The sequence below is a fragment of the Cucumis melo genome, chromosome 7 (genome assembly GCF_025177605.1).
Source record: "Cucumis melo cultivar AY chromosome 7, USDA_Cmelo_AY_1.0, whole genome shotgun sequence".
NCBI lineage: Eukaryota > Viridiplantae > Streptophyta > Magnoliopsida > Cucurbitales > Cucurbitaceae > Cucumis > Cucumis melo.
This window is the reverse complement of record NC_066863.1, coordinates 8127506-8154266: the sequence shown is the minus strand read 5'-3', so window position 1 is coordinate 8154266 and position 26761 is coordinate 8127506. Positions and strand designations below refer to the sequence as shown.

At 33.8% G+C, this 26761-nt stretch overlaps 1 protein-coding gene across 2 annotated transcripts; it reads left to right on the top strand.

Annotated features, from left to right (window-relative positions):
- LOC103487589 (sister chromatid cohesion protein PDS5 homolog B) lies at nucleotides 1-21446 on the top strand. 2 transcript variants are annotated; one of them, XM_008445938.3, is made up of 27 exons: nucleotides 1-284; nucleotides 821-1051; nucleotides 1183-1364; nucleotides 2038-2158; nucleotides 2505-2726; nucleotides 3842-4058; nucleotides 4147-4292; nucleotides 4383-4540; nucleotides 4612-4761; nucleotides 4840-4888; nucleotides 5053-5241; nucleotides 6444-6623; nucleotides 7594-7733; nucleotides 14071-14197; nucleotides 14339-14485; nucleotides 14570-14635; nucleotides 16122-16255; nucleotides 16877-16994; nucleotides 18544-18678; nucleotides 18763-18959; nucleotides 19055-19187; nucleotides 19295-19408; nucleotides 19511-19597; nucleotides 19910-20220; nucleotides 20325-20413; nucleotides 20859-20897; nucleotides 21128-21446. In XM_008445938.3, exons 1-25 carry the CDS (start codon nucleotides 189-191, stop codon nucleotides 20347-20349), a joined length of 3675 nt encoding a protein of 1224 aa, XP_008444160.2. In that variant the 5' UTR covers nucleotides 1-188; the 3' UTR covers nucleotides 20350-20413; nucleotides 20859-20897; nucleotides 21128-21446. The 2 variants fall into 2 exon arrangements, with proteins under 2 accessions (XP_008444160.2, XP_008444159.2); XM_008445937.3 differs by having other exon boundaries at nucleotides 19910-20239.
- Nucleotides 21447-26761: the final 5315 nt, after the last annotated feature.

The window sequence follows — 26761 nt, the reverse complement described above, 5'->3', positions numbered from 1 at the left end:
TACCCAAAAAATGCTACCTAAATATAAATGGAGATTGGGCAAAATTGTTGTGATCTCACCAACAACGGCGGGTACTGATCTCACCAACACGAAGCCAGTTGCTGGAAGGATTCTCAACTTCAACCGGAGCGGACGGTTTCGAGCAACAACCAGAGTGTATCAGCGGAGCTGTACCTACGCGGCGGCACATGGATCACTCTTCACTGCAACTCATCCGCGACGTCGGAACTAAATTGAGCAAACACTCTCGCCCAACCAAGGACTACATAATCAAATCCCTCCGAGTAATGTTTCTACATTGAACTTTCTTTTTGTATTCCGCTTCCAAACGTCTCTTCAGCGAGTCTTGTCGTACTGAATTAGTTGCTGGTTTTATTTCCTTGCTAATTGCAAGTTGGTGTACAATTTCTTTCTTTCTTTTCTCACGAAGATTGAAGTGTTTTTCTAGGGTTTTGCTCAAGGTTTTGGGGAAGATTGTTAGTGTTTGTATCTTATTTAAAAATTGTCTCCAATTTGAAATGTGATGATGTGATGATTCTATTCTGCGGGAGTTTATATTTAGTTTGTTGCTGTTGATTGGACTCGGACCTTCGGACACTCCTTGAGACGAAGCATTAAAACTTAGCATCACAGCAAATTCCATCCAACCGTTAAATAATTTACTAGTTAAAATTCCTAGTCTCGTTTTGTTTGCCCCAGTTTATGAATTATCATGTCCCGTAGTTCATTTATTACAATTTATGTTGGTCCATAAATGGGGTTTTTCATTTCTCGACTATTGTTTTATGTATTTACTTGATCTTCGAAGTTTCTACTGCAGCAAGTTGTAGATGCTTTTGCACGTTTGGAACAGTCACACGTCTCAGATGCTAGAGCGAAGTCAGAACCAGCTAAGAAATTGGATAGTTGTACAAAGCCTCTAAGGAATTCTATAATTAATGGCCTTCTACGGAATAAAGATAAAGATGTGAGACTTCTATTAGCTATATGTGTTAGTGAAATGTTCCGGGTCATGGCACCCGAACCACCTTTCGAAGACGAATATCTAAGGGTAACAATTCATTAATTTTGATGAAACTCATACTCGAGTCTTCTTGTTGCTAATTCGTCTTTCTGTTTACTATTCAATTTATACCATCTTTTTATTTATTTACCTTCTAAACTCATTTTTAATTTTTATAGGATATTTTTATACTTGTTTTGAGTTCTTTTTCGGAGCTAGCAGATAATACAAGTCCACTTTTCTCTTGGAGAGTTAAAATACTAGAAACGGTGGCACGATGTAAATGTTGTGTGATTATGCTAGACATTGGATGCGAGGACTTGGTGTTGGACATGTTCAATACATTTTTCTCTGCTGTTAGGTCAGGACTCTTTATCTTGCACATCTCTAGTATTGGTACTCAAACTTTTTTATTATATTTAATTTATTATTTTTTTTCAGAATGTTCAATAAATATTACAGATATTCTGTTATGCCAATTTCTTTTCAAGTTACTTCTTTTTGTCAATTCCTCCAACTATTTGACAAGTCGAGCCCTTAAATTCCCCAAATATCGTTCTTGATACTTTCAACTTTGATAGGTCAGTTTTGTTGTGTTCTAGACTACAACTTGTATTGTACATTAGGATATTTGTAGTTCATCGCTGTAAGAATTTAATTTATCTTGTGCCGATCATAGAAGAATTTAAAAAGATTCATTTTATGCTTTGTTATTAGACTAAGCAAGTTTCCTTTGGATTCACTTTCACGTTGGGGATTATTCAATATATTTCCCTTTCTAGCCTTCAACTAAAATGTGTATAACGTGGCTTTTTGCTCTCTCGTTTTTTCTAATGCATGCAAGCTTAAAATAGAAAAGAAAGTATTACTTGTAGAAACTATGTAGTTTGATCATTTAACATGTTTATATGTTCAGTGTTGGATCTCAAACTTCAACTTATATATGCCTCTGTTAATACATGCTGCTCTATATTTTATTTATTTGGTTGCATTCACCGTAACAAGCTAACAATAGCTCTTTTTTTTCTCTTTAGAGACTATCATGACCCTAGTTTGGTTAACAACATTTTGTCCATAATGACCCATATTCTAAGCGAGGATGCCTCTCCACCACTTGTAGATGCTGTTTTACATAATCTTGTGAAGGAAGAAAAGGTAATGGTAATTGATTGATTTTTTTCCCTACCCTTTGGATTGATTAGAAACATTCCTTACCGAGAATTTTATCTATGAGATAAAATTTACAGTTATTGTTATTATGATGTTCTTGTGCTTAGAACATAAAAGTTCATAATCAACCCTCATTATGAGAAGGGTCATAGGTTGCTAGATCAGAAATGTTTGACTTAAGCAGACAAGGTCTATTTTTTTTTTCTTTTTTGAAAATTTGTGTTTCTATTTTAGGCATTGATTTAATTTGTAAACATAAAAAGATTGCATTTTTAAACGTGTTTCGGTTGCTTTGTGTTTCCCTAACAACTCTCCTTTTCACATTTTCCAGGGTGAACCTACAGCTGCTTCTCGCCTTGCAGGTTCCATCGTTGGAACTTGTGCCGAGACACTTGAACCATTAATTTGTGGATTATTAACATCTTGTATCTCAGAGAGAGATGTTGTGGGGAGTGAACTCAAAGAATTTTACCATGAAATAATTTTTAGAATTTTCCAATGTGTCCCTCAAATGCTTCTTCCTGTGATTCCAAACTTGACTCTAGAGCTTTTGGTATGTCCATTTTTTTTTATTAATTTGACTGTAGCATACGAATATTTGTCGTGCTCATTTTTTGAAACTAGTTAATGGTGACTACAATGTAATGAAGTTAACAAAATGCTGAAGATGACCAAATGAATGAACTTAAAATCTCCAATTTGTCTATCATGAGATGAAGAGTGGTTATGAAATTCTTTTGGCTTTAGACCTCAAGAAGTATAGACAACAATGTCCCAGACCTAGTCCAAGCCTTTTTTCTCATTTAAGACTCTTCCTTTACGTTTAAACCAATTTTCACTTCACAATGCCCAAAATTAACCCAGAGGGTTTTCTTCTGATCTTTGAAGTTGTGCCCACAAAATTACTGAACCACAAAGTCTTTGACCAATATTTGATGCCTTCAGACATTATTATTATTTGTGTGTATGTTCAAAGGCAACGACAATTTAGGTGGAGGTACTGATGGGGCATTCTTTTTAAATGCTATTATCCCCAGAAAGAGTCCAGTAGACAACCTGTTTTATCTTCCAGGCTTTTTGCAGAACGCTGTCTCTGATAACTGGAGACTGGAAAAAGATTTAACAGAAGATGCGTCACTCCTGTCCTCTCAAGAAACCACCCTTACTAATGCATCCCAATGTTTGCTTTAAACCATCTAAAAGCTGCTTCTACTGATCTCTAATAGTCACTCCTTAACTATTTCCAGGATGCTTACTATGTTTGTGTATTCAAGCTCATTTACCTTCAAAAGGATACCGAACAGAACTAGCAAACCAAACACAGTCAAGGAAGATCAACTTATGAGGGACAACACTGTAATATTCAGCATTTTTCAACATAGAATATGTTATGTATTCAAAGCAACGACGAGTGAACACTAGACAATATGAAAAGTACCTGAAACGTTAAAAGAATACTCCCCCCCCCCCCCCCCCCCCCCCCCCCCCCCCAGGCGCCATTGTTTGTAAAACTCTTCCCTAAGACAGACCCTATTCCATGCATGATACCCCAGCCAACTCAGAATAACCATTTATCCCTCCCACTTATGGTTTTACCCCTTCTAGAATACGTTTTTTCAATTGGAGGTTTCACAGTTTGTTCCCTCATTATATCTTTATCCTGTGCAGACAGATCAGGTTGATGTTAGAATAAAAGCAGTTAAAATCATCGGTAGACTTTTATCTCTACCTGGAAACTCTGTAGCACAGAAGTACCGAGGACTTTTTATGGAGTTCTTGAAAAGGTTTGCTGACAAGTCTGCAGAAGTTAGAATTCATGCAATCCAATGTGCTAAAGATTGTTATTTGGCCAATCCTGATTGTTCAGAATCTATGGAAATTCTTGGTCAGTGATTAAGTAGTCATGATGTTATTACATTCTCAATCCATTATGTATAGTATTTCTGATTAGTTGGTAGTCATGAACATATCAGCTGCAGTAGAAGAACGGTTACTAGATGTGGATGATAGAGTGAGAACACAAGCCGTAATTGTTGTTTGTGATATCGCCCGATCAAATATCAAATTTATTCCACTGACACTAATATCTCAAGCTGCTGAAAGACTACGAGATAAAAGGGTATGGTATTTTATTGTATGTGATTTATGTTTTCACTGATCAATCAAAACTCACATAACGTTTGGTTTGGTTTATTTATTTAATTTGTAGATATCAGTTAGGAAAAAAGCCCTCCAGAAATTGTTGGAAGCATATCGAGATTACTGTGATCTATGTTCTAAAGGCCAATCGACTATGAATGATGCCTTTGAACAGATCCCATGTAAAGTCTTGATGCTTTGCTATGATAAAGATTGTAAAGAGTTCAGGTTGGCTTATCATCTCTTGGATTAAAACTATTACATTATCTTTAAATATAATAATTATTATCACATTTTAGGTCCCAATGCATGGAACTTGTTCTTGTGGAAGATTTATTCCCAGCTGATCTCTCCATTGAGGAAAGAACTAAACACTGGATTCGTTTATTCTCTCTTTTCAATAACCATCATGAAAAAGCCCTTAGACATGTTTTGCTGCAAAAAAAGAGGTATTTCACTAGCAGGTTTTTCATGGTAAGATTTAATTATAACGTTTTACATTTCTCTTTCATTGTTTGCTTGTGTAGGCTACAAAATGAGTTGCGAACTTATTTGGGTCTACGAAAAAGGGACAAGGTATGGTGCCTAACTTCTCTTGCAAATTCTATTGTTTAGTAAATTGTTTGCTGGATTATAGATTTATTTGTTCATGATATCGTGAGAACCCTAGTTAGTGAAGTAGTGGGATTATTGCAATGGATTGTTTTTTCTAGTGACATTTTGTTGTCTTGTTGCAACAGGAGAACCGATCAGAAGAAATAGAAAAGCAAACTGAAACTGCACTTGTCAAAATGGCAGCTTGCTTTCCAGATCCTACAAAAGCAAAGGAATCCTTTTATAAATTAAATCAAATTAAAGATAATAATATTTTTAATTGTTTGGAGCTTTTGCTTGACCAGTTGACATTCAGTGAAGCAGAAGCCACCCGAGTGCGTTTTTGACCTTTTCCTATAATTTTTTTAATCCTTCTGCTTACTTTTTGGCTTATGTTTTTGTTGAATTATACGTTTCAAACTTTTTGCTGCTGCTCTTTTTTATTGTTTGATTTTGAAAATAGTTCTTTACCATTTGTCATGCAAGATTAGATGTAAGATGGATGGTTTACAAACTGGGGTCTTTTAGTTTTTGAGAAAATTAGGGTTTTTAGAGTTTTACTGCTCTGATACTGTGTAAAAGGGTGCTTTCTCTTATTTCTCTTAGAAAGAAGAGGTTTTTCTTTAATAGAAGAAATAAAGAAATACCCAATACAAATTAGGAAAATACTAATAAGGAAAAAATAAATACACAAATATATCTTAAAAACAATGAAAATATAAACAAAAAAGAAAATAGTCAATGTTACTTATTAGATGTATGGAGTTGATCTATAGAGGCCTAAGTTCATGAAAATTTGGATTGAAAGAAATTTGAGAAAAGTGGACTGTCCCTTGAATAGTCTCTTTTTTAAGTTTGTATATATATATGAAAATTATTACCTTTTCTTGAAGTTAGAACAGCAATATAGAGGGAGGTAAAAATTAAAATCCCCATTCACATGTTTTCTGTTGCCAATCCCCTTTCTCTTGTACAAAATATGGAAGAAAATCTAGCAATACATTTCTTTTTTGAAAAAAGAAAGTTGTAATGTCAAGTGTAAGTTGTGAAGGAATGACAGACCTTTTTGCAACAATTGAGGGAAGAGAGAAATATAGCAAACTGGATCTGGTTACGTACGTTTTCTGAAGTATTGAAGTTTTACGATGCATTAAAAGTACCAAAGTATTTACAAGATACCAAAATTCTGCAAAATATTAAATTTATAGTAGATTGAGTGGTTCTTTTGTTTGGCAATGAACATTAATGACCTTGATTTTGTTTTATTTACTGGTTCTACTTGTTCATTGTGTAAACTCAAATGATCTCGTTAGTTGTTTTAAAATTTCATATTCATTCAACTAAAAAAAAAATCGTATTTATTAGAAGGGAAAAGAGAATGTTGAACTTTGACTGTCTAATATGTGGATTTATATTTGACAGATGAGCACTTAACTAGCTTACTCTCCTCTGTGGAATTTTTTTTCCATAAATGTTTGATGTATGTCGTTTTTGCATGGATTGATAGCATTATTATTGTTGCTGTTTTTTTTGCCAGGACAAATTGTTGAGGATGGTAGGAAGTAAACAGCCTCATTTTGAGTTTTTGAAATCACTCTCGTTAAAGTGCTCGTATAATTTATTCAGCACTGAACATATACACTTTGCATTAGACTGCATTTTGAGTGACAGAGTTGGAAACAAACATTTGGAGGGTCCTACTGGGAAGCTTCTACTGGTAAGTAGAAATGCAGCATGTTGATTCTACTTTGATGGGGCCTTATTTAAATAACATTGTTTATGTAACTTTTTAACTCTCATTTCATTTAAATAATAAATTCAGTAATTTCAAAACACAATGATTATTTGGAGTAGGAATATCATGCACTAATACATCCCTAAACATAAACAGTTAGGTGATAGGGTGTGCTAGATCTTTTTAATATTATTCTTAAGAATAGAATTCCCCAACACTCTAGCATTAGCAAATGTTTGTAACTTCACTATGAAGTTGAAACACAATCTGATGTTAGAAATTGTTAGTAACTTCGGTTTCTTTTTTCTTGTCTTTGTGGATTTATCGTTGATTTGATGGTATCAAAGTTTTTTGTTGATATTTTTGTCTGAACAAAATGTAGAAGTTTGTATAAATGAATCATTGATGACAATGGGATATTGTAAATTGGAGAAGGCAGGTTACTTAGCTTCTTTGTGGAGTTTTGTTTTGTTTAAAATAAAATATAAAAAAACTGTTGGTCAGTTCAGTGCTTATAAATTTTGGTTACTTAGCTTCTTTGTATCTGTAGTCCTATTTTGACTAAAGATAATCGTGCTAGCTGAAGGAAAAAACTACAGAACTGGCTTAACCATGTTGATTAAATAGTTGGTCAGTTCTGTGCGTATAAATTTTTTTGGTTTCATTCAGTTTTTCATTCAGCGTAATTTTAATTTATTCTTTCATAAAATAATGTGATTCTTTGGTGTTGGTTTGAACAAACAACTGACTGACTTGACCTGATTGCTTTCATTTTCTAATATGTGGTAGTTGGAGAGCTTTGTTTTCTCTCTTGAAAATTGGAACTGATAGGATGTAAAAATTTTCAAGGAATTTTTGTTATTATATTATTTCCAAAAATAAAAAAAATTGCATTTCAATAAACTTATTAGAGTGGTGGTCCTCATTACTTAGCACGACAATTTGATCTTAGGCTGTTATCAGCATTTTCCCCTCACTCATCAGAGCCTTGGAGGACCGACTGCCGAGGTTGTTGGAAGAAACAAATTCAATTGATAGTAAGCTGATTGATGTATTGTCAAAAGCAGGCCATTCTTTATCAATTGAACTCAGGTAATCGCCATTAGCACAGCTTATGTATTTGTTCATTAACATCATCTTACTTTTCAAGATATAAACAAATGGAAAATTTGAAGTTATTCTCCTTCACTTCATTGTTTAATACTTCAGTTTGATCTAGTCTTCACTTGTGCTGAATGTGTTAGGTTTCCCAAAAGAACACTAAGAACCCAACTTAATGGCAAGGAAAACAGAGTATTCTCTGTAGGCTTATTTATTTATATTGCCAAAATACAGTCATAAGCTTTAAACAAGAAAGAACCTTCAAAGAAAAGAAATAACAAATAACATACCAACATGTAGCCTACTCTAGGGTAACCTTGGCTACAGCAGCCGCCCTCCCAAGTTTTTAGCAAAATAAAACCTACCTACCCAATCCCCAAAAGTTGCTATATATAAGCTTTTTCCAGCATTCTCTCTCCCTGGGTCCCACACGCACGATCCCTCACTTTTTCCCTTTTTCCTCATTCCTGTCCAGCTGAATTACTTTTCTGTCCCTCCTCTTATATGTATGCAATATGGGAGGTCTTACAATACCCCTTGGTTCCACATTCACCTTGTCCTCAAGGTGGAAAGAAGGAAATTGTTGATTCATTTGATAAACCGATTCCCACGTAGCCTCACTCTCCGGTAGGCCTTGCCATTTGATTAACCACTCGTTAGCCCCTAACTCCTTATTCCAACAGATCCCAAGGACATTTTCTGGCCATAGCTGTAATTCAAAATTTTCTGTCAACATGGGGTGCTGGTGCTGGACTACTTGCTGTGCCCCCAGCTTGGGTTGAGCTGCGAAATATGGAAGACATTGTGTATTGCTGCCTCTGGAGGAAGGTCCAGCCGGTAAGCCATTGCTCCAATTTCTTCAATGATCTTATAAGGTCCATAATATCTAGGAGCCAATTTTTCTGATTTCTTCCGTGCCAAGGAGCGTTGTCTATAAGGTTTAAGTTTGAGATATACCTCCTCACCCACCTTTAGCTTAAGTTCCCTTCTCTTTAGATCAGCAAACTTCTTCATGCGGTTTTGAGCTAAGGTTAAATTTTCCTTTAAGGCATTAAGAGCTGAATCACGTTCTTTCAGCATTAATTCCACTTCATTGTTAGTGGTTTTCTTATCCCCGTAGGATAGCAAAGGGGGTGGGGAACGACCATAAACTGCCTCAAAAGTAGTTTTTGTAGATGCGTGGAAGGTAGTGTTGTACCATAGTTCGGCCCACGGTATGAACTGATCCCACTTGTGTGGCTGCTCATTACAAAAACATCTCAAGTAAGTCTCTAAGCATTGATTCACTCTTTCAGTTTGTCCATCCGTCTGTGGGTGGAATGCTGTACTTCTTTTCAGTAAGGTCCCCATGGATGCGAATAGTTCCCTCCAAAAATTGCTGAGGAAGATCTTGTCTCTATCAGATATGATAGAAATTGGAGTCCCATGACGTCTAACTATCTTGTCAATGAATGTTAGAGCGACCTGTTTCGCCGAGAAGGGGTGTTTAAGAGTGATGAAGTAGGCGTACTTAGTTAGACGATCCACAACTACCATGATTACATTCATGCCTCCTGCCTTAGGCAAACCTTCAATAAAGTCCATCGTCCAATCTTCCAAGATTTTGTCTGGAATGGGTAGGGGTTGAAGAACACCAGCCGGTTTAGTAGCTTCATATTTGTTCCGCTGACAGACTTCACACTGATCCACATATTTTTTGATATCATTCTTCATCCCCTGCCAATAAAGTTCCCCACTCATCCTCTTGTACGTTCGTAGGAACCCCGAATGGCCTCCTAGCACTGAATCATGAAAGGTGTGCAGCAATCTAGGAATAAGGGAGGAAGTCCGTGGTAGTACAAGTCTTCCTTTGTAGAGTAATCTACCATTCTTCCACTCGAATTTTCCTCCCACTTCTTGTTCCTTCTTTAGCTTTGCCACAATTTTCTGTAGCTCTTCATCCTTGTCAACTTCCTCACACACAACACTGATGTCGACAATACCAGAAGTTGTCATCTCATGAAGCTCTATCCTTGGTTCAACTCTTGAGAGAGCATCTGCTGCTTTGTTGAGTAGGCCCGGTTGGTAGAGTATTTCAAAATCATACCCTAGGAGTTTGGTTAGCCATTTCTGGAATTGGGGCTGCACTTCCCTTTGTTCTAACAGAAACTTCAAAGCCTTCTGGTCTGATAGGATAGAAAACTTCCTTCCCAATAGATAATGCCTCCACCTTTGTACAGAAAATACCACAGCCATCAATTCTCTTTCATATATCGACTTTGCCTGGGCTCTTTGCGAAAGCTTCTGACTATAAAAGGCTATGGGATGCCCTCTTTGTGATAAAACTGCTCCCAAGTCACTGCCTGAAGCGTCAGTTTCTATGGTAAAGGGCAGACTCCAATCTGGTAGTGCCAAGACCGGTATAGTTGTCATCGCCACCTTCAGCCTAACGAATGCTGTTTCAGCTTCTTCATTCCATTTAAAGGCATTTTTCTGGAGTAGCTTAGTGAGGGGGGTCGCAATGTTGCTGTAACCCTTAACAAACCGTCGGTAAGAACCAGTCAGCCCCAGAAATCCTCTTAGTTCAGTCACATCTGAAGGTCTTGGCCAATTTACCATACTTCTAATTTTTTCTTCATCCGCCTCTACCCCTGCCTTGGATATTTGGTGTCCCAAATATTGGATTCTAGAATGAGCAAATACACATTTCTTATGATTGACATAAAGTTGATTATTCCTTAGCACAGCAAAAACCATTCCTAGGTGTTTCTCATGTTCAGTTATGTCACTGCTATATACTAAGATATCGTCAAAAAATACCAAAACACAACGTCTAAGGAAGGGCTTGAAAACCTGATTCATCAATGATTGAAACGTTGCTGGTGCATTTGTGAGACTGAAAGGCATCACCAGGAATTCATAATGGCCTTCATGGGTGCGAAACGCTGTCTTTTCTATATCTTCTTCCTTCATTCTAATTTGGTGGTAACCCGATATGAGGTCCAATTTAGAGAATACCGCAGCTCCATATAGCTCATCCAATAGTTTTTCAATCACCGGGATAGGAAACTTATCTGAAACTGTAGCTTGATTCAACTTCCGGTAATCAACACAAAACCGCCACTCCCCATCTTTCTTTTTAACCAGTAGAACAGGGCTGGAATATGGGCTTCGGCTTGGACGGATGATTCCATCTTGCAGCATTTCAGCCACTAAATTCTCTATCTCCCCTTTTTGGATATGTCCATATTTATACGGTCTTACATTGATCGGCCTTTGGTTGGGCAGTGTCAAGATCCTGTGGTCGATATCTCTTTTTGGAGGGAGGCCCTTTGGTGTGGTAAAGATATCGGTGTACTGTTGTAGTAAGAACCGAATCATAGGGATATCTGCTTCATCTCCTTTCTCTTTCTTATCAGTCTTGTAGGTATCCTCAGTTTCTACTTCCATGTTTGCCCATTCCAACAGAAATCCTTGATCATCCTCTTGCCATGTCTTTTCTAATGTCCTTAGCGAACATTCTGCCTTGATGAGGGAAGGATCTCTTTTCAAAATGATCTGTCTACCTTCGTTCCAAAAGCTCATCGTCAAGGAAGGCCAGTGGATCTTCATAGTACCTGTGGTGTCCAGCCACTGCATCCCTAAGACTGCATCGACCAAGCCCAATTCTACCGCTAGGAAATCTGCTATGATGGTAATTTCTTCAAGTTTTACTTCCACTCTTCGACATATCCCCTTTCCCTTACAGCGTGTTCCATTTCCTATGGTGTAACCAAACTGAGTGTGTTGTTCCAATCCCAGCTTTAAATCTACTGCTAAGGATTAATGGATGAAATTATGGGTTGCCCCGCTATCAATTAGTATCACTATCTCCTTTTGCCTTATCCATCCCTTAAGTTTCATCGTTCCCTTTGAGGAAAAACGAGTCATGGTCTTCAGTTCAATTGCATCATCTTCGGTAAGTTCCAAAGTCTTTAGCTCTACGGTTCCCTCGGCTACTTCCTCGTGGCTGTCTCCTTCTTCATCCTCTTCTTCTTCATTCATGATGAAGAACATCAGTTCTCTTTTCTCCTTGGTTTTGCATCGGTGTCCAGGAGAATACTTGTCATTGCATCTGAAACACAATCCACGGTCTAGTCTTGCTCTAAATTCTGCATCCGACAGCCTCTTCACCGATGGTTCCCCTTTCTTGAAGTTACCTTTAATAGGTATGGTGATCTGTTTCATTTGGAAATCGGTCTTCCTTGGTGGTGGCTTGTCCGCATCTCCCAGCTTCTTGACTTTAGATGATCCTCCTTCCTCCCACTCTGTCATTCCTAACTCCATCTTGGACAATTTTAAAGCTAAATTTCGATCATTCATTAGCTGTGCTTCCCTCATACAATCCTCCAGTGTTTGAGGATGTCTACTGATGACCTCTGCTTGTAGGGAAGGTTCCAAACCAGTGACAAAAGCATCAACCAACACACTTTCTGCCATGTAGGGTAGTGGGGCTGAATAGGTCACGAATTTTTTGACATACTCATTATAGGATCCGTCTTGTTGAATCCTAATCAATCTTGCCCCTAAACTCTTTTGTCCCGAGTCTCGAAAAAACTCAAACATCCTACTCTTCAAATCTTCCCATGACTCTACCTTCTTCCTATTGTGACTCCAGCGGTACCAATCCACTTCGTCCTGGCCAAAACTTACCACAGCTACCTTGACTTTTTCACTCTCAGGCAGGTTGTTTATCTCAAAAAAATGTTCAGCCCTGTACACCCATGACTCAGGGTTTTCTCCAAGGAACATCGGCATTTCCAGTTTTTTGTACTTGCTCCGGTCAGTTACTGTTCCATTGATCTCAGTCATCGGCTCAGTTTCATCCATCTTCCCCTTTAACTTCATCACTGAACCGTCTGATGTGGTACCTGATTCTTCCTTTTTTTTGGAACTATGATTTTCCTTCATTTCGTCAGCCAATCGTTCTACAGCCTTCTTCATTTCAAGCAGCATCTCTTTCAGACTCAGGAGTTCCTTTTCAGTACCCTCGACTCTTTCTTCCATCTGTCGTTGAGCCATTTGTCTCGTGATCACCCCCAGTTTCTAGAGGCTCTGATACCAATTGTTAGGTTTCCCAAAAGAACACTAAGAACCCAACTTAATGGCAAGGAAAACAGAGTATTCTCTGTAGGTTTATTTATTTATATTGCCAAAATACAGTCATAAGCTTTAAACAAGAAAGAACCTTCAAAGAAAAGAAATAACAAATAACATACCAACATGTAGCCTACTCTAGGGTAACCTTGGCTACAGCAGCCGCCCTCCCAAGTTTTTAGCAAAATAAAACCTACCTACCCAATCCCCAAAAGTTGCTATATATAAGCTTTTTCCAGCATTCTCTCTCCCTGGGTCCCACACGCACGATCCCTCACTTTTTCCCTTTTTCCTCATTCCTGTCCAGCTGAATTACTTTTCTGTCCCTCCTCTTATATGTATGCAATATGGGAGGTCTTACAGAATGCTTGACCTTGGTATTCATACATTAATACTATAGGTCGACCAACAATGATATGTTTACGCGAGTTAATTGGACCTTTTCTTAACTTTTAAATTCTCCTCTCTTGTTTTCTTTCAAAGAAAAATTGGTTCCTCAACTACCCTTTTTCTGTAGCTACTAAATATTTATTGCAATTTAGATTTTTTCTACTTAGATGAAAATGATGTTGGGAAGGCATAAATGCCTGGCTTTATATAACTATTTTCTTTGCTTGGAGAAACTTAACCTTTTACCTTGAAGTTTGGGGTAGAACTATGGGCTGACCTATAGTATTACTTGCTCTGCATATTAAAAGAGGTAGACAATTGATGTAAGACATTTTTATTGAAAATTAAATTGTGAAAACTCCCTCCTCAGACTGGTACATGTGTTCGATCTATACTAGCAAAATGGGGTGGCATTTTTGCTCTGATATAAGATATATGCTTGAATAATGTCTATTCTATAGAAATCTTCCTCTTGAATAATGTTAGAAGACGTATTTGGTCAATAATTCATATGGGAAAACGTTTTATAACTCTTTCTAAGTTTGAAATGAATCAAATGTTTTTGTATTCCAGTAAATCGACCATATGATACAATTTACAAAGCCTTTCTTATATAGGAGAAATAAAAAATGCAGGACTTAAATAGGAGACATAAAAAATACAGGACCATCTCATTACCATTAATTGTGTTTACAGTATATTACAATTGGAATCAACGATGGGCACTACTCTAAAAATGTAGCCATATCATGTAATCTGGGTAGTTGAGGATGGAAAATATTCTAAAATTTTGTAGTACTTTCTGTTTCCCTTCCCCTAATAGAGATGTATACCCATTTCTGGAGAGATTATGCTTGGAGGGTACTCGTGGTGAATCAAAGAGCGCAGTTTCTGCAATTGCAGCTTTAGCTAGTAATTCTGAGGATTTTTGGTTCTCCAAACTATGTAAGGTACGAACAAATATCTTTTGGAGGTATTGCAATTCATATATTCTTTTAGTTTTCATAGAAGAATTATCCTTTAGATTAACATTCAGAAAAATAACTTTTGAAATTCTTCTGTTTTTTTTTCTTTTTCTTTGTTCTTTCCAGGAACTTGCTAATTTGCTAAGCAGGGGAATGAATCTCCCAACAGTACTGCAATCTTTAGGTTGTATTGCGAAATATTCTATTTCGACATTTGATGATCATGATCAGGATGAGGGGATTGTAGCTTCTATATATGAGAAAATCTTCCAAGTAATACCTGTGCCTTCTAGTCTAGTTTTGTTAACCTTTTGCTTACACAAGTCTTTTTTACCAGTTTATTAACCTTTTATGAAGGTGGATTTATCAGACAATTTAAATAAATTAGATGGTGATGCCAGCAGCATTTCTTGTGATTTGAAGGTAAACCTACAGAGACCCGGGTTTCTTTTTTTTTTAGTTTATGGTGTTGTGATTTTTACCTGTTTTGAACCTTAATCTAACTTGCTTTTACTTGGGCAGTTTTTTCCATTATTATTGTTTTCTGGAAAAGTTTTCTTCTTCTTTTTTTCCATTAAAGAAGGATGCAGAATGGAGGGGAAGATAAGATATAAACGCTTTGAAGGCAAGTGGGTATTATGAAAAGTTACTCCAAATACCCTGTAACAAAATAATGGAATAGGATACTCTAGTATGATACTCCTATATGATACTCCCCGGTTTGAGATTCTTGAATGCATTGCTCATCTCTAATATGATACTCCAGTTCCATTCTCTTCTACCCATCAGTAACCCCTGGAAAATTCTTGGACAAAGCAAAGTAATAAAATCTAGGAAACCTGGCCATGGGTGATTGCTGGATATCTGAACATTTATCCTTGTAATATTTGACTCTAGGTTCAATTCAAAAGCATGAAATTGAAATTGGTTAACTTGGTTTCAATAGCTAGAAATAAGATGGCTATATCGTACATACATGTGTTCAACTCAAAGATCTGAATTAGATTCAAACTCTTAAATTCTCACAAGACTCACAACAAAAGAGACTAATTTTGGACTCCGGGGAAGTAATTTTTTGGTAGTCTTCATTGTCCTTGAAACTCTCGAGTTGTGAGACTAGCCATATACATCTGAAATTAATCAATACAGGGCAGTACAGGAAAATCCCTCAAATTAGACTCAGTGAAATGACTGTTGGGAAGTGTTAGGAATAGCGAGCTTGTTACATGTTGAAAGCTCGGGGTAGTTTTGTAATTTTCTTTACCCTAATTCTTGTTCCTTTTTTTAGGCTCGTGTTGCCTATAAAGTTCCCTCTCTTGTACGATGATTTACATAAGACATTAATAAGAAATATTGGCATCGTAGTTTTTCTCCCTCTACTTTCAGTAGAAAGTTTTATCAAATTATGATTTTCAATCATGCTTCTAGAAAGTGTACCGTTTAAGGATGAACAATTAAAAGAATTTATATCCATAGCAAACGTCTTTTTGAAGGATGGAAAAAAAAACTAAACCATATTAATACAATATGTCGAAGAAAATTGCGTCTTTCCATTTTAAATTGTTTTGTTGTGGAAGTAGTCCTTCTTAGTAGGCACTGAATTCATGTTACGGGAGATACATTGTATTCTTGAATCATGAGTGTGATAGGAATTGTATTAGAGGGATGCTAGAGTATATTAGTACATAGTTAAGTAGTTTATTATGGAAGTAGGAAAGAAAGGGGGAGGCTATATTTTAGAATATGAAGTAGGGCTTGAGAGTATCTCGAGATTGGAAGGGCCCAAATAGTTCGAACACTTGGATTATCCTTTATTTTCGCAATCTTTTATGTTTCAATATATCTGGGTTAGTGTCATGGATCATTTTTCTTTGTCTTGTAGTGTTACTTATATATCTACTTTTTGCAGATTTATGGGTTGAAAGCCCTCGTTAAGAGTTTTTTGCCACATCGAGGGACTCCTAGAAGAAACGTTGATGAGTTTCTGAACTTTTTATCACGGATGCTGAGCATGTGTGAAGCTTCTGTTGAGATCATCCCTACGTATGTATTAAGTGCATTGATGGATAAAACTTGTTTTAGAAAATTTTCCCAAACCACGGAATCTTGCTATGGATTATAAGTTGTTTCTTGTTTTGCAAGTTTTATTTTACTCACCTATAGTATTATAGGTCTGAAACTGCAATTTTGTCAACCTTAAGAAAATTTTACATGATTTTTTGTTATTAAATTAAGACTTTTTACTGTTGCAAATACCTAGTGGAATTCTTTCCTGAACATGAACATACCCCCCTTCTACTTTTTAGAGAATACACAGTATTTTAATTTCTCAGTGTAGATGATTTTTTTTACTTCCACGAAGCTAGCTTACGTAGCCTTAGTTGCTAATAAAAAATAGCGTTGTTTTCTAATGTAGCAAAATGAACAAAAATATTTAAAAATATAATAAAATGTCCCTCTGATAAATGTTGGTAGACAATGATAGACCATTATCATCTATGTGATAGTTTGTGAAATTTTGCTTTACTTTTAAATATTTTCAGTAGTTTTGACTTTTAAAACAATTTTCCTAAAAAATATTTTAGGATTTATTATTATTATTATTATTACTACTACGTCTTTCTTCTACGAGGCTTTTAAACTTCTTGAGATTTTATGATACAGTAAGGATGATCAGGCTCAAATCCAATTAGCTGCTGCAAAATCAGTTCTTCGTCTTTCTAAAAGATGGGATTTACAAATTGCACCAGAGATTTTCCGTTTGACAATCTTGACAGCAAAGGTACATTAGTTTTGGTCTTGTCCTCATAAATCTGCATACAGATAGATGAACTTGTTTTATAAGAAAACTTGAGCAGTGTGAATTCTTCATTAGTTATTCCAATTAACAAATGTTGATGGCAATGCGTCTTTTTTTTTTTCTTTATCATTATTTTTTAAAACTTTTTATTGAGTTTAATGCTCATGATTCTAGTTGACCTTTTTACCCTAGGATTTAACATTCCTCATTTAGTACTTTTGTTTGAAGTGTTACTCCAATGCTCCAAATACAGCCCAGAAATTGCTACGACTGAAACTTTGTGCATCTCACTTTCACTTTCATCACACACAAGAAAAGAATTATTTTAAAAAAGAAGAAGAATTACTATGTGGCAATATTTGATTAGATAATTCCATAAATGTAAGCCTATTATGGAAAGCTTAATTGGTGTAGATGCTTATTAGTTTTGGCAGGTTTTTATGTACTTTTACTCTCTTATTTGTCAACTTTTTATTGGTTGGGATATTTGTACTGGGGAAATATCAATTTGTTGGAAATAATCCATGCTATGGTTGCAAGATTATAGAGAATCTATAAAATATTATCTTTTAATGAACTCAAAGCACAAAGAATGCACCCACAGAGAGGTGTACAATCGGTCCGAAATAAATTTTGGACTTTTTGTATGAAAGACTAAATTTTGGATGGTTATTGTTGTTTGCCCCGATTTTTAAATAATAATTAAGTCACTCTTTGCCATTGTCAAAATGTTTTAAGAGTATTAATTATCCATACTACCCCACACAATTTTAGTGAGTGGGGAACTACGGTCATCCATACAATCGGTCTATTCCTCCCTCCCTTGTGTCCATGCTTGCACACCTCCCCCCTTGTGCTCGCATTCATTTAATCCTGTATAGTAGTGCTCTCACACGCTAGGGCTCCTTGTACTTGTCCTCACACTCCTCATTGCTCTCTCACTCAGAGGACTTTTGTGCCCACACTCACTCTTTTGTTCGCACTCCTTCTAGCTCTCTCACTAATGACATTGTGGATAATTAATGGTTCACAAGCATGACTGTCAATATGAATAATTAGCACGCTCATAGTGCGTTTCGGCTATGGCAGAGGGTCATCCTTCATTATTTTAAAAAAGGTGGGCTCACAACAATAATTATCTAAAATTGAGGTTATCCGTACAAAACACCCATAAATATTTATTACTGTATTGACGGTACAATGAGATAATTTGCACTATTTTAAAAAAAGTAGACTAACAATAACTATCCGAAGTTGAGTTCATCCATACAAAAAACCCATAATATTTATAACTGTATTTTGATGATTCAACAAGAAAATTTGCATTTTAGGTCGAGTTTTGGAGTTGGTATGTCAAAATGTAAGATCTATTGAAATTCACTAAGTAGTTGGTTAAAAAATAAAGGTGGATATTAATCTATTTGTGCTTAACGGGGCTTTTTTTGTATTGCTATTTCTAATCTGATGGATATTAATCTTCAAACAATCACTTTACGACCAGCTCATACTTTTATTTCCTTCTACATTCCAGGACTCCTCTTCGATGTTTAGAAAGCAATTTATTGACAAAGTACACAAGTTACTGAAGGAGCAGGCTATACCTACTCGATATGCTTGTGCTTTTGCATTTTGCATCTCGGATAGCTTGAAAGATCTTCAAGATGATGTATGTCTAATGTTGTTATGCTTAGGCACCTCTTCTCTTCGGTTTAATGATTTACTTCTGATGATACTCTTCATTTCATGTCAGTCACGTAAATATATGGCAGAATTTATTGAGCAATACAGTAAGATAGCACAGATTCATCAAACTTCTGTGGTTCAGGATGGGTCAATGACTTTTGTCCCAGCATATATAGTAGTATTCTTGATATATATTCTAGCTCATGATTCCGGCTTCCCACATGTAGACTGTCAAGATGAAAATGTATATGCTCAATTTTGCAGGTAAATGTGCCTTCTGTTTGAATCTTTGTTCATGTTTAATGTTTTCCTGTCCACAAGATCAATAGGTGTCTGCTTGAAATATGCTCTTTTTGCAGGCCATTCCTATCTGTGTTGCAGATGTTAGTTAATGTAGATGTAAATGTTGCCCAAGATACTGTTTTGTATTTGCACAGTATCTTTCGTGCCATTAGGAGGGTTGAGGATGCTGCCGATATCAAAACATCACCTGTGAGAGTTTGTAGTAGTGATTTTTTTTCTTATTCCCCTGGCCTTCATTATCAAACAATTTTATCAACTGCAAAGGTGTTTTTTCCTTTTTCTTTCTCCAATTCTAGAAGTTGCACATCTTGGCGGACATCGGACTCTCTTTTGTAACATCTCCAAATTATTCTGGAGTTTCCTTGTCAGGTGCTCCAAAGCATATTTTGCTGCCAGTATCTCTATACAGAGTAAGTTTTTCAAAGAAAATTGACCTAGTGTGTGCTTGATATATACGACCTCAAATGTATATGTAACATATGATAATTAATAATTTACCGTTTTTCTTCTAGGTAAATTCCGGGCAGCTTCCTCAACATGGTTATGAAAAATGTTTTGTCGGAAGAGTTATTAAAGCATTTCATTCAGAAATCTGTAAGGTATTTATTTCCTTCGATATATTGTTAACAACAACGGGCAAAAATACCCCCAGGAAATTACTAACATCCAGCCAATTCGAGAGGGCTGGTGACTCTCCCTTTCCCCGAGAATTTTCTACAGAGCCAAATCATAAAAGTACTACTACCCCAACAATACACACATATACTGACCACAATCACTCTCATACAGACATTCCGTGGTCTCCACCCTTTATTTACTAATTGTTCCAACTAACTAACTAGCTTTCATGTTGAATATATGTTTTATGATTTATCCTTTTGTTGCATGAATTATGTCAATGCCCATGAAAGCCGGCTAATGTTTCTACAAGGAGCGATCAAAAGTTCCTGGAGAGTACCATGCAAACAAACATCAATCCGTGTTCCTCAAAGAGCACAAAAGCCTGTAAGCAAGTTGAAGCCATTTCCTCCAGAGCAACCAAGATCAATAAAACTGTGAATCAGGAGATCAATCCATGTTCCTCAAAGAGCACGAAAGGCTGTAAGCAAGTTGAAACCATTTCCTCCAGAGCAACGAAGATCAATAAAACTGTGAATCATGAGATTATTGTTGGACGGAAGAGAAGACGGGCAGTCTCTCCGACGACGTCCAAATCAATCGAGTTGCGTGAATGTTCTCAAGTTATTTTCCTTCCTTCCTATTTGGATTAAACTCATAGCGTTTTACTCTATGATTTATTTTGTATTTAATTGGCAAATGTTGCAGGTCGCAAATATTAGTGGGCATGTAGAACTGCTAAGCTCGGATAGTGAGAGTTAAGATGCTATACACCATATGGTTTCCTGGTGGAAAGGGTCAGTGCAATTATTATTATCTCCACTGTAGGATCTGAGATTAGATTAATTTTTCTCTGTTCTCCAAAACTTAGCTAGAATAAACCACCCTTCCATTGGATAAGCTATTATTTCTTCCTGTTGCAGTGGTGTGGTTAATAAACTTGTTTGATAACTATTTAGTTTTAGTTTTGGTTTTTTAAAATTGTGTTTGTTGTCTCACGATATATTTATAAGAGCTTATCTTTCTTGAGGTGGATCAGAATCTATAGTTAAATACAAAAAGCAAATCTACTCTTTGTTTCTTGAATTTAGCTTGAATGTTGAAAACGCTTGTAAAAAGTAAATAGTTTTGTTTTCAAATGACCTTTGTAATTTGACTTCTCAAACTAACCTCTACCTTTTGGGTTTATTATCTTCGTTGTAAAGAAATATTCTTGCTTCTGATAAGTCGTTTCTTCTCCAGACCTTGAAGATGAGCAATGGGTCAGAGACATATACCTTAGTAAGTCAATCCTCTCTCTCAGCGGCTTTAAGGATGATGATATTGGTTTTAGTTTCCTGTATTTGAAATCTATGCTTGTTTTCACAATTTTCGTATCATGGTCTTCTTCTTTCGTAAGGAAATATTTGAACTTAGTCAAATTATATATAAAAAGAAATCTCATAAGAAACAACTTCGTTGATGTACGAATATGAATATGTTTGTACCTAATGATTATTTCTTATTTTCAGGTTTATGGGAGTGGAGCAAACCACACAAATCAAATGGTAGAGTGTTTTGTCCTTATAGAAACTAACACTTTGGATTTTCCAAAAGGGAAAAAGTAAATAACAAAAAAAAGAAAAAAAAAAGTTAAGATATAGATGAAATTAGATGTGTGCAAGCTCTAAGCTAAACTTCATCCAAGGCCATCCAATCGTTGGCTTCTTTCAACCATTTCCACATGTATATAATATCCCCCAGCATCGAAGAAAATTCTCTTTTGTATAGAAAAACATTATTTAGATAATCATTTAGTTGATCTCAGCAGCAATTTTGGATGGTTTTTAAGTAATGATTTTGATCCATTTGTCACAAACTGAAATACCTGTCAATATATCCGTAAACTAGAAGATTTGGCAACATTATCAAAGATTTGTCAATATCTTCTATAATTATACATAAAGCTTAACAAATTATCGTTTATTAATTTCAGTATTTACGGTTATAAATAATAAGATTGGGACTTAGTTTGAAAGTGAAAAAACAAACTAATAATTTTTATTTAATGATCATTTAACAAACCTTTATTTGTTGGCCCTTGTGTTTGATCATTCTTTAAATATATATTGTTTAGATAAAATAATGATGTAGATTATAGATTAAGTAGGTGATCAACTTAATGTAGAAAATGTAGTAATCAATTGAGAACGATGATTGATTGCAAGATCGATGTTTTTTTTCTTTTTTTTTTGTCGGCTTATAACATATTTATGAGCAAATCTAAAATGGTTAAATAACTTTTGTTGTATTTGTAATCTAACATCTGTAATAATTTAAATTCAATTTGATATTTCATTTCACTTTTATAATTAATGGTGATTTTCATAAATTAAATTGATTTTAAATTTCACTAAAGCACTTTCAAACTTGTGTGTTGTATTCATATTTAGAACGGAATCCCAATGATTTTAATAAGGAAGTTGTGCTTGAATCACCCTTTTTTTACCCCACTGACTTGCAGTCCAAGAGAGAGAAAAAAATATGTTTAGTTGTTATCTAATGTACTAATTTTTATTGAAGTACTTGGTTTCAATAATGTTGTCGTAAATTGATTATATATATAAATCATGATGAGAGGTAATTTTAGGAATATTTATAAATATAACTAAATTTTATTATCAATCAACCATAGATGGTAATAGACTACTATCTATGTCGCGATCGATAGTAGTCTATCAACATGTTGTTTTCTATTAGTGATGGATTATGATATTTTACTATATTTGCAAACATTCTCACAATTCTATCATTTACAAAGTTTCCTAACTTTTATATATACTAGTTGGTAATGCGTGCCATGCATGTTAATTTTTCATTTTATTAGACTAAGTAAAAAAATATAGAAATTAATTACACAAATAGTATAATATTTATATACCCATGGTTTTTGGAAATACATTTCTCAACTTCATTTTTTAGAGATCTCTTACTCAATACTTGTGATATGTCTGTGTATACATTGAATGAGTTAAAAGATATAAAAAATTTTATAGTATGACAATGAAACAATCAACTCAATCAAATTTTAGCTTGATGGGTAAGTTATATATATATATATATATATATATATATCAATTACATACCGAATGTTTAAATGGATTAAAATTTTGGACATCAATATTGAGTTGATTACTATTTGGAGATTTGTGATAATTCTATATATTTTATGTATTTTAACCCTCTTCAAGAAGTATAATTATTTAACAAATTTCCCAAGAATTATAACCGGTTATTGTTTTAAAATGAATAATCAAATTTAAATGAAAATATATTATTAAAATAAGACAAATAGTGGAGACAATTTTTTTTCTTCAATCCCTCAATTATAAGATCCATAATATATTATATTGGTAAGCACATCCTACTTTTTTACATTACTAGTTAGTAACACATATATTGCACGTGAAATTCGTCATTTTATTTTAGTATATAAAAAAGTGAAATTTGTATAAATAGCATAGTATGAATTTATATATTCAAACATAGTAGAATAAATGATTTTGTAACTTCATTCTTGAGTAACATAATTTATTCATTAATTTGCTTTACTTAAATGCAATAATGAATGGTTATAACATTAATTATCAACTAAATTTAAGAGTAATTCCGACTACCTTAAGAATCCAGAAAACTACGTGAAATTATTTTATTAATTGTTTAGAAATGAAATTATTTTATTAATTGTTTAAAAATAAAATTATGGGAAAAACTTTTCATATATTTATTATTGAATGACAAAATTACCACCAAGTAAACTATGAGAAAACAAAAAATAAAAAAATAAAAAGAAATGTTGACTTTATATAGTTATAGTCAGAAGTTGTATTGAAAAATGTTATAACGAAAGAGTTAAAAGATTACATAACCTTTTATTATTGGTGTAAGTCCATTATATAAAATAACTTGAAAATACCTATGGAACTCGAAAGGATTGACCTAAGTTTGACAACATTTGTCAAAACATATATACATATCTTATTAATGCAAAAATATTGTTATGCATTCTTGAAAAAAATTGAGAGAATGAATTGAGAAAAAAAAATACACAACAAACAAATTAAGAAAAATGAATTAAAATTTTCGAAAAGAATAGTAGATGATAACTCTTTATATACCTAGGAGCTAGAGGGATTGCATAGCTCTTGAAATCCAGTTATTAAATATAATTAAATGTAGAATCATTAATTATATAATTAATATTTGAAAATTCAAACCAACCAAACTTTTTGAATTATAGTATTTCATCTTCTAACCTTTCTACTTCTTTCTATCTTTTTTATTGATATTAATCATTCATGGAAACATTGTATTATTTGAAAATCTAATTAAATATAATTTACTTATTAAACAAATAAACATTATCATTTTCTTAAAATAAAAATTTTAAGGCATAAATTTGCATGTTTTTTTACTTTTAAGAACCCATTTATGCAAATTCATAATAAATAAACAATAACAACTTGGAATGTCATGAGGTCGGGGTTATTTTTATTGTCATTTCATAGAAATAGTAAAAAGATTGTAAATAATTAGTAGTTAGTAGTCCTAAATAATAGAAAATAAATTGGGCTTAGTTTATGAAAAAAAACAATTAACTATTAATTATTTAAAATAAATGTTTGAAAAAAAAAGATAAAAACAATTTACTATTAATTATTTGTTGGGTATTGAGAAAGTAAATGCGGAGGTAATATTTAATATTCAATTCTTTAGTTAAAAGCAATAATTAATTATAAATATGATAAAATGAAATGAAAATGATAATTATAACAAAACCAAAGTTGTAACTAAGTAATTTCAACATTTAAAAATAATAATATGGAGAAAGCAACTGAGGTACGAAAGGAAAACCTAATAGATTTCTCAAATAATAGATTGTTTGTTAAAATTTATCAAAATAAATGATAAAATAAGATACAAATTAAAAAACTTTACCATTATTGATGGATTAATCTCTTGATTTTATCCGCTGCCTTTTATTCTTCTATGTGCATAGAAATAATTGTTTTATATAGATAAAGAGGGAGGAAGTTGAAACCAACTTGGAAAAGGAAGAGTTGTGTTTTAATTCACATAAATTTCTCAAATTTAAAATAAAACTAATAATAAAAGACATTATTGTTTTCAACGTAAAAGAAAATTTGAATAGCAAACCCTATAATTGATATTTAATAAGGAAAAAGACTGGCAAAATATTTACACTATATAGAACAATTCCAAAAATGAAAAAAGCCTAGAGGCCCACCGTGTAAAATACCGAAAATGTCCTGTCAACCACGCCGTCAATAACGCGTGCGTAATATATTTGCGATCGTTTAGATATGGCTACAATTTTATACGCGATTGTTTAGATATGGCTACAAGGCAATCGTTTAGATATGATTATAATTTATACGCGATCGTTTAGATATGATTCAATATATACGCCATCGTTTAGATATGGCTATAATTTATACACGATCGTTTAGATATGACTACAAGGCAATCGTTTAGATATGGTTATAATTTATATGCGATCGTTTAGATATGGTTCAATATATACGCCATCGTTTAGATATGACTATAATTTATACGCGATCGTTTAGATATGACTAAAAGGCAATTATTTATATATGGTTATAATTTATACGCGATCGTTTAAATATGACTACAACGCGATCGTTTAGATATGGCTACAACGCGATCGTTTAGATATAGCTACAATTTATACGCGATTGTTTAAATATAGTTACGATTTATCTTTTTAATTCCATCGTTTAATTTTGTTACATGATCGTTTAGATTTGGGGACCCAAATCTAAATGATTTTTTTCAAAAATTTGGTACACGATTTTTTTAATTCTTTTGTACGCGATCATTTAAATTTCTTTACATGATCGTTTACTTTTTTTACACGATCGTTTACATTTTGCTACTTCAATTCAAATGTTTTTTTTTCAAGATTTTTTATACACAACCATTTACTTTTTTAAATGATCGTTTACATTTGGCTACTCCAATCTAAATGATTTTTTTTCAAGATTCTTTATATACAATCTTTTATTTTTTTACACGATCATTTACATTTAGCTACTCCAATCTAAATGATTTTTTTTCAAGATTCTTTGTCTTATACACAGTCGTTTAGATTTGGTTACCCAAATGTAAACGCGTAAAAAAAAAGACGATGGAAAGATTAAACGACGTAAAAAAAATTAGAAAAGAAGAAGATGTAAATATTAAACGATGTAAAAAAGAATCAAAAAAAGAAGAAAAACGGTTGAAAGAAATCACAAAATCAGAAAAGAAGAAATATGATGGAAAGAAATCATAGTGAAAAAAAAAAAAGAAATACGATGGAAAGATTTAGTGACGTAAAAAAAATTGAAAAATAAGAAAGATATGGAAAGAAATCGTAGAAAAAAAAAAGAAGAGGAAAAAAAGAAAGACGATGAAAGAAATTGAAGAGGAAGACGACAAAAGAAATCGCAGAGAAATCGCGAGGAAGAGAATGACAAACCTGAAATATTTAAAAAATGTCTAACTTCATGGGCTTTGTTACACGGACCGCAAATAGTTTGGTGTTTTATTACATTTATGTAAGTTTCCCATTTAATAATCCATTATTCATTAAAAACCTATTATTTTATATTTAATACCCATTATTCATTTAAAGCCTATTATTTTATTGTAAAAAACAAAATACAAAGTTTAAAAAAAGAATTACTATAAAATCCAAGTAGTAACCTAGATAATATATTAAGAAATAGATATAATGGAGATAAAAAAAGTTTCTCCATATATAAGCTTTTATATATATATAGTATAGAAAAGCATACTTAATTACAAAGCAATAATAAAAAATTGAAAACCCTAGTTATTTGGCATCCCCATGCTACCTTGTTATATTTTGGAAATGACGTTTCTGACCATTATTTTTTTAGTCTCCCACTTTTACATTTTTCATCTTTGAATCCTCATCAATTCTGTGCATCTTTTTTATTGGATCGATTGCTTGCTCCTAGACATCGCAATAATCTATAAATGAAGAAATATACATAAACATATTTCTATATAAAAAATAGGGAACAAAATAAAAATAAGAAAAAAATTAGAAGAGAATA

What these genes read in the sequence shown, in the direction of transcription:
- LOC103487589 (XM_008445937.3), top strand. Translation starts at nt 189, where the DNA reads ATGGATCACTCTTCACTGCAACTCATCCGCGACGTCGGAACTAAATTG. An exon ending in GTGAAGCAGAAGCCACCCGA is followed by an intron (nt 5,242 to 6,443) that starts GTGCGTTTTTGA and finishes TTTTTTTGCCAG; the next exon opens with GACAAATTGTTGAGGATGGT. An exon ending in TCTGTTGAGATCATCCCTAC is followed by an intron (nt 16,256 to 16,876) that starts GTATGTATTAAG and finishes TTTATGATACAG; the next exon opens with TAAGGATGATCAGGCTCAAA.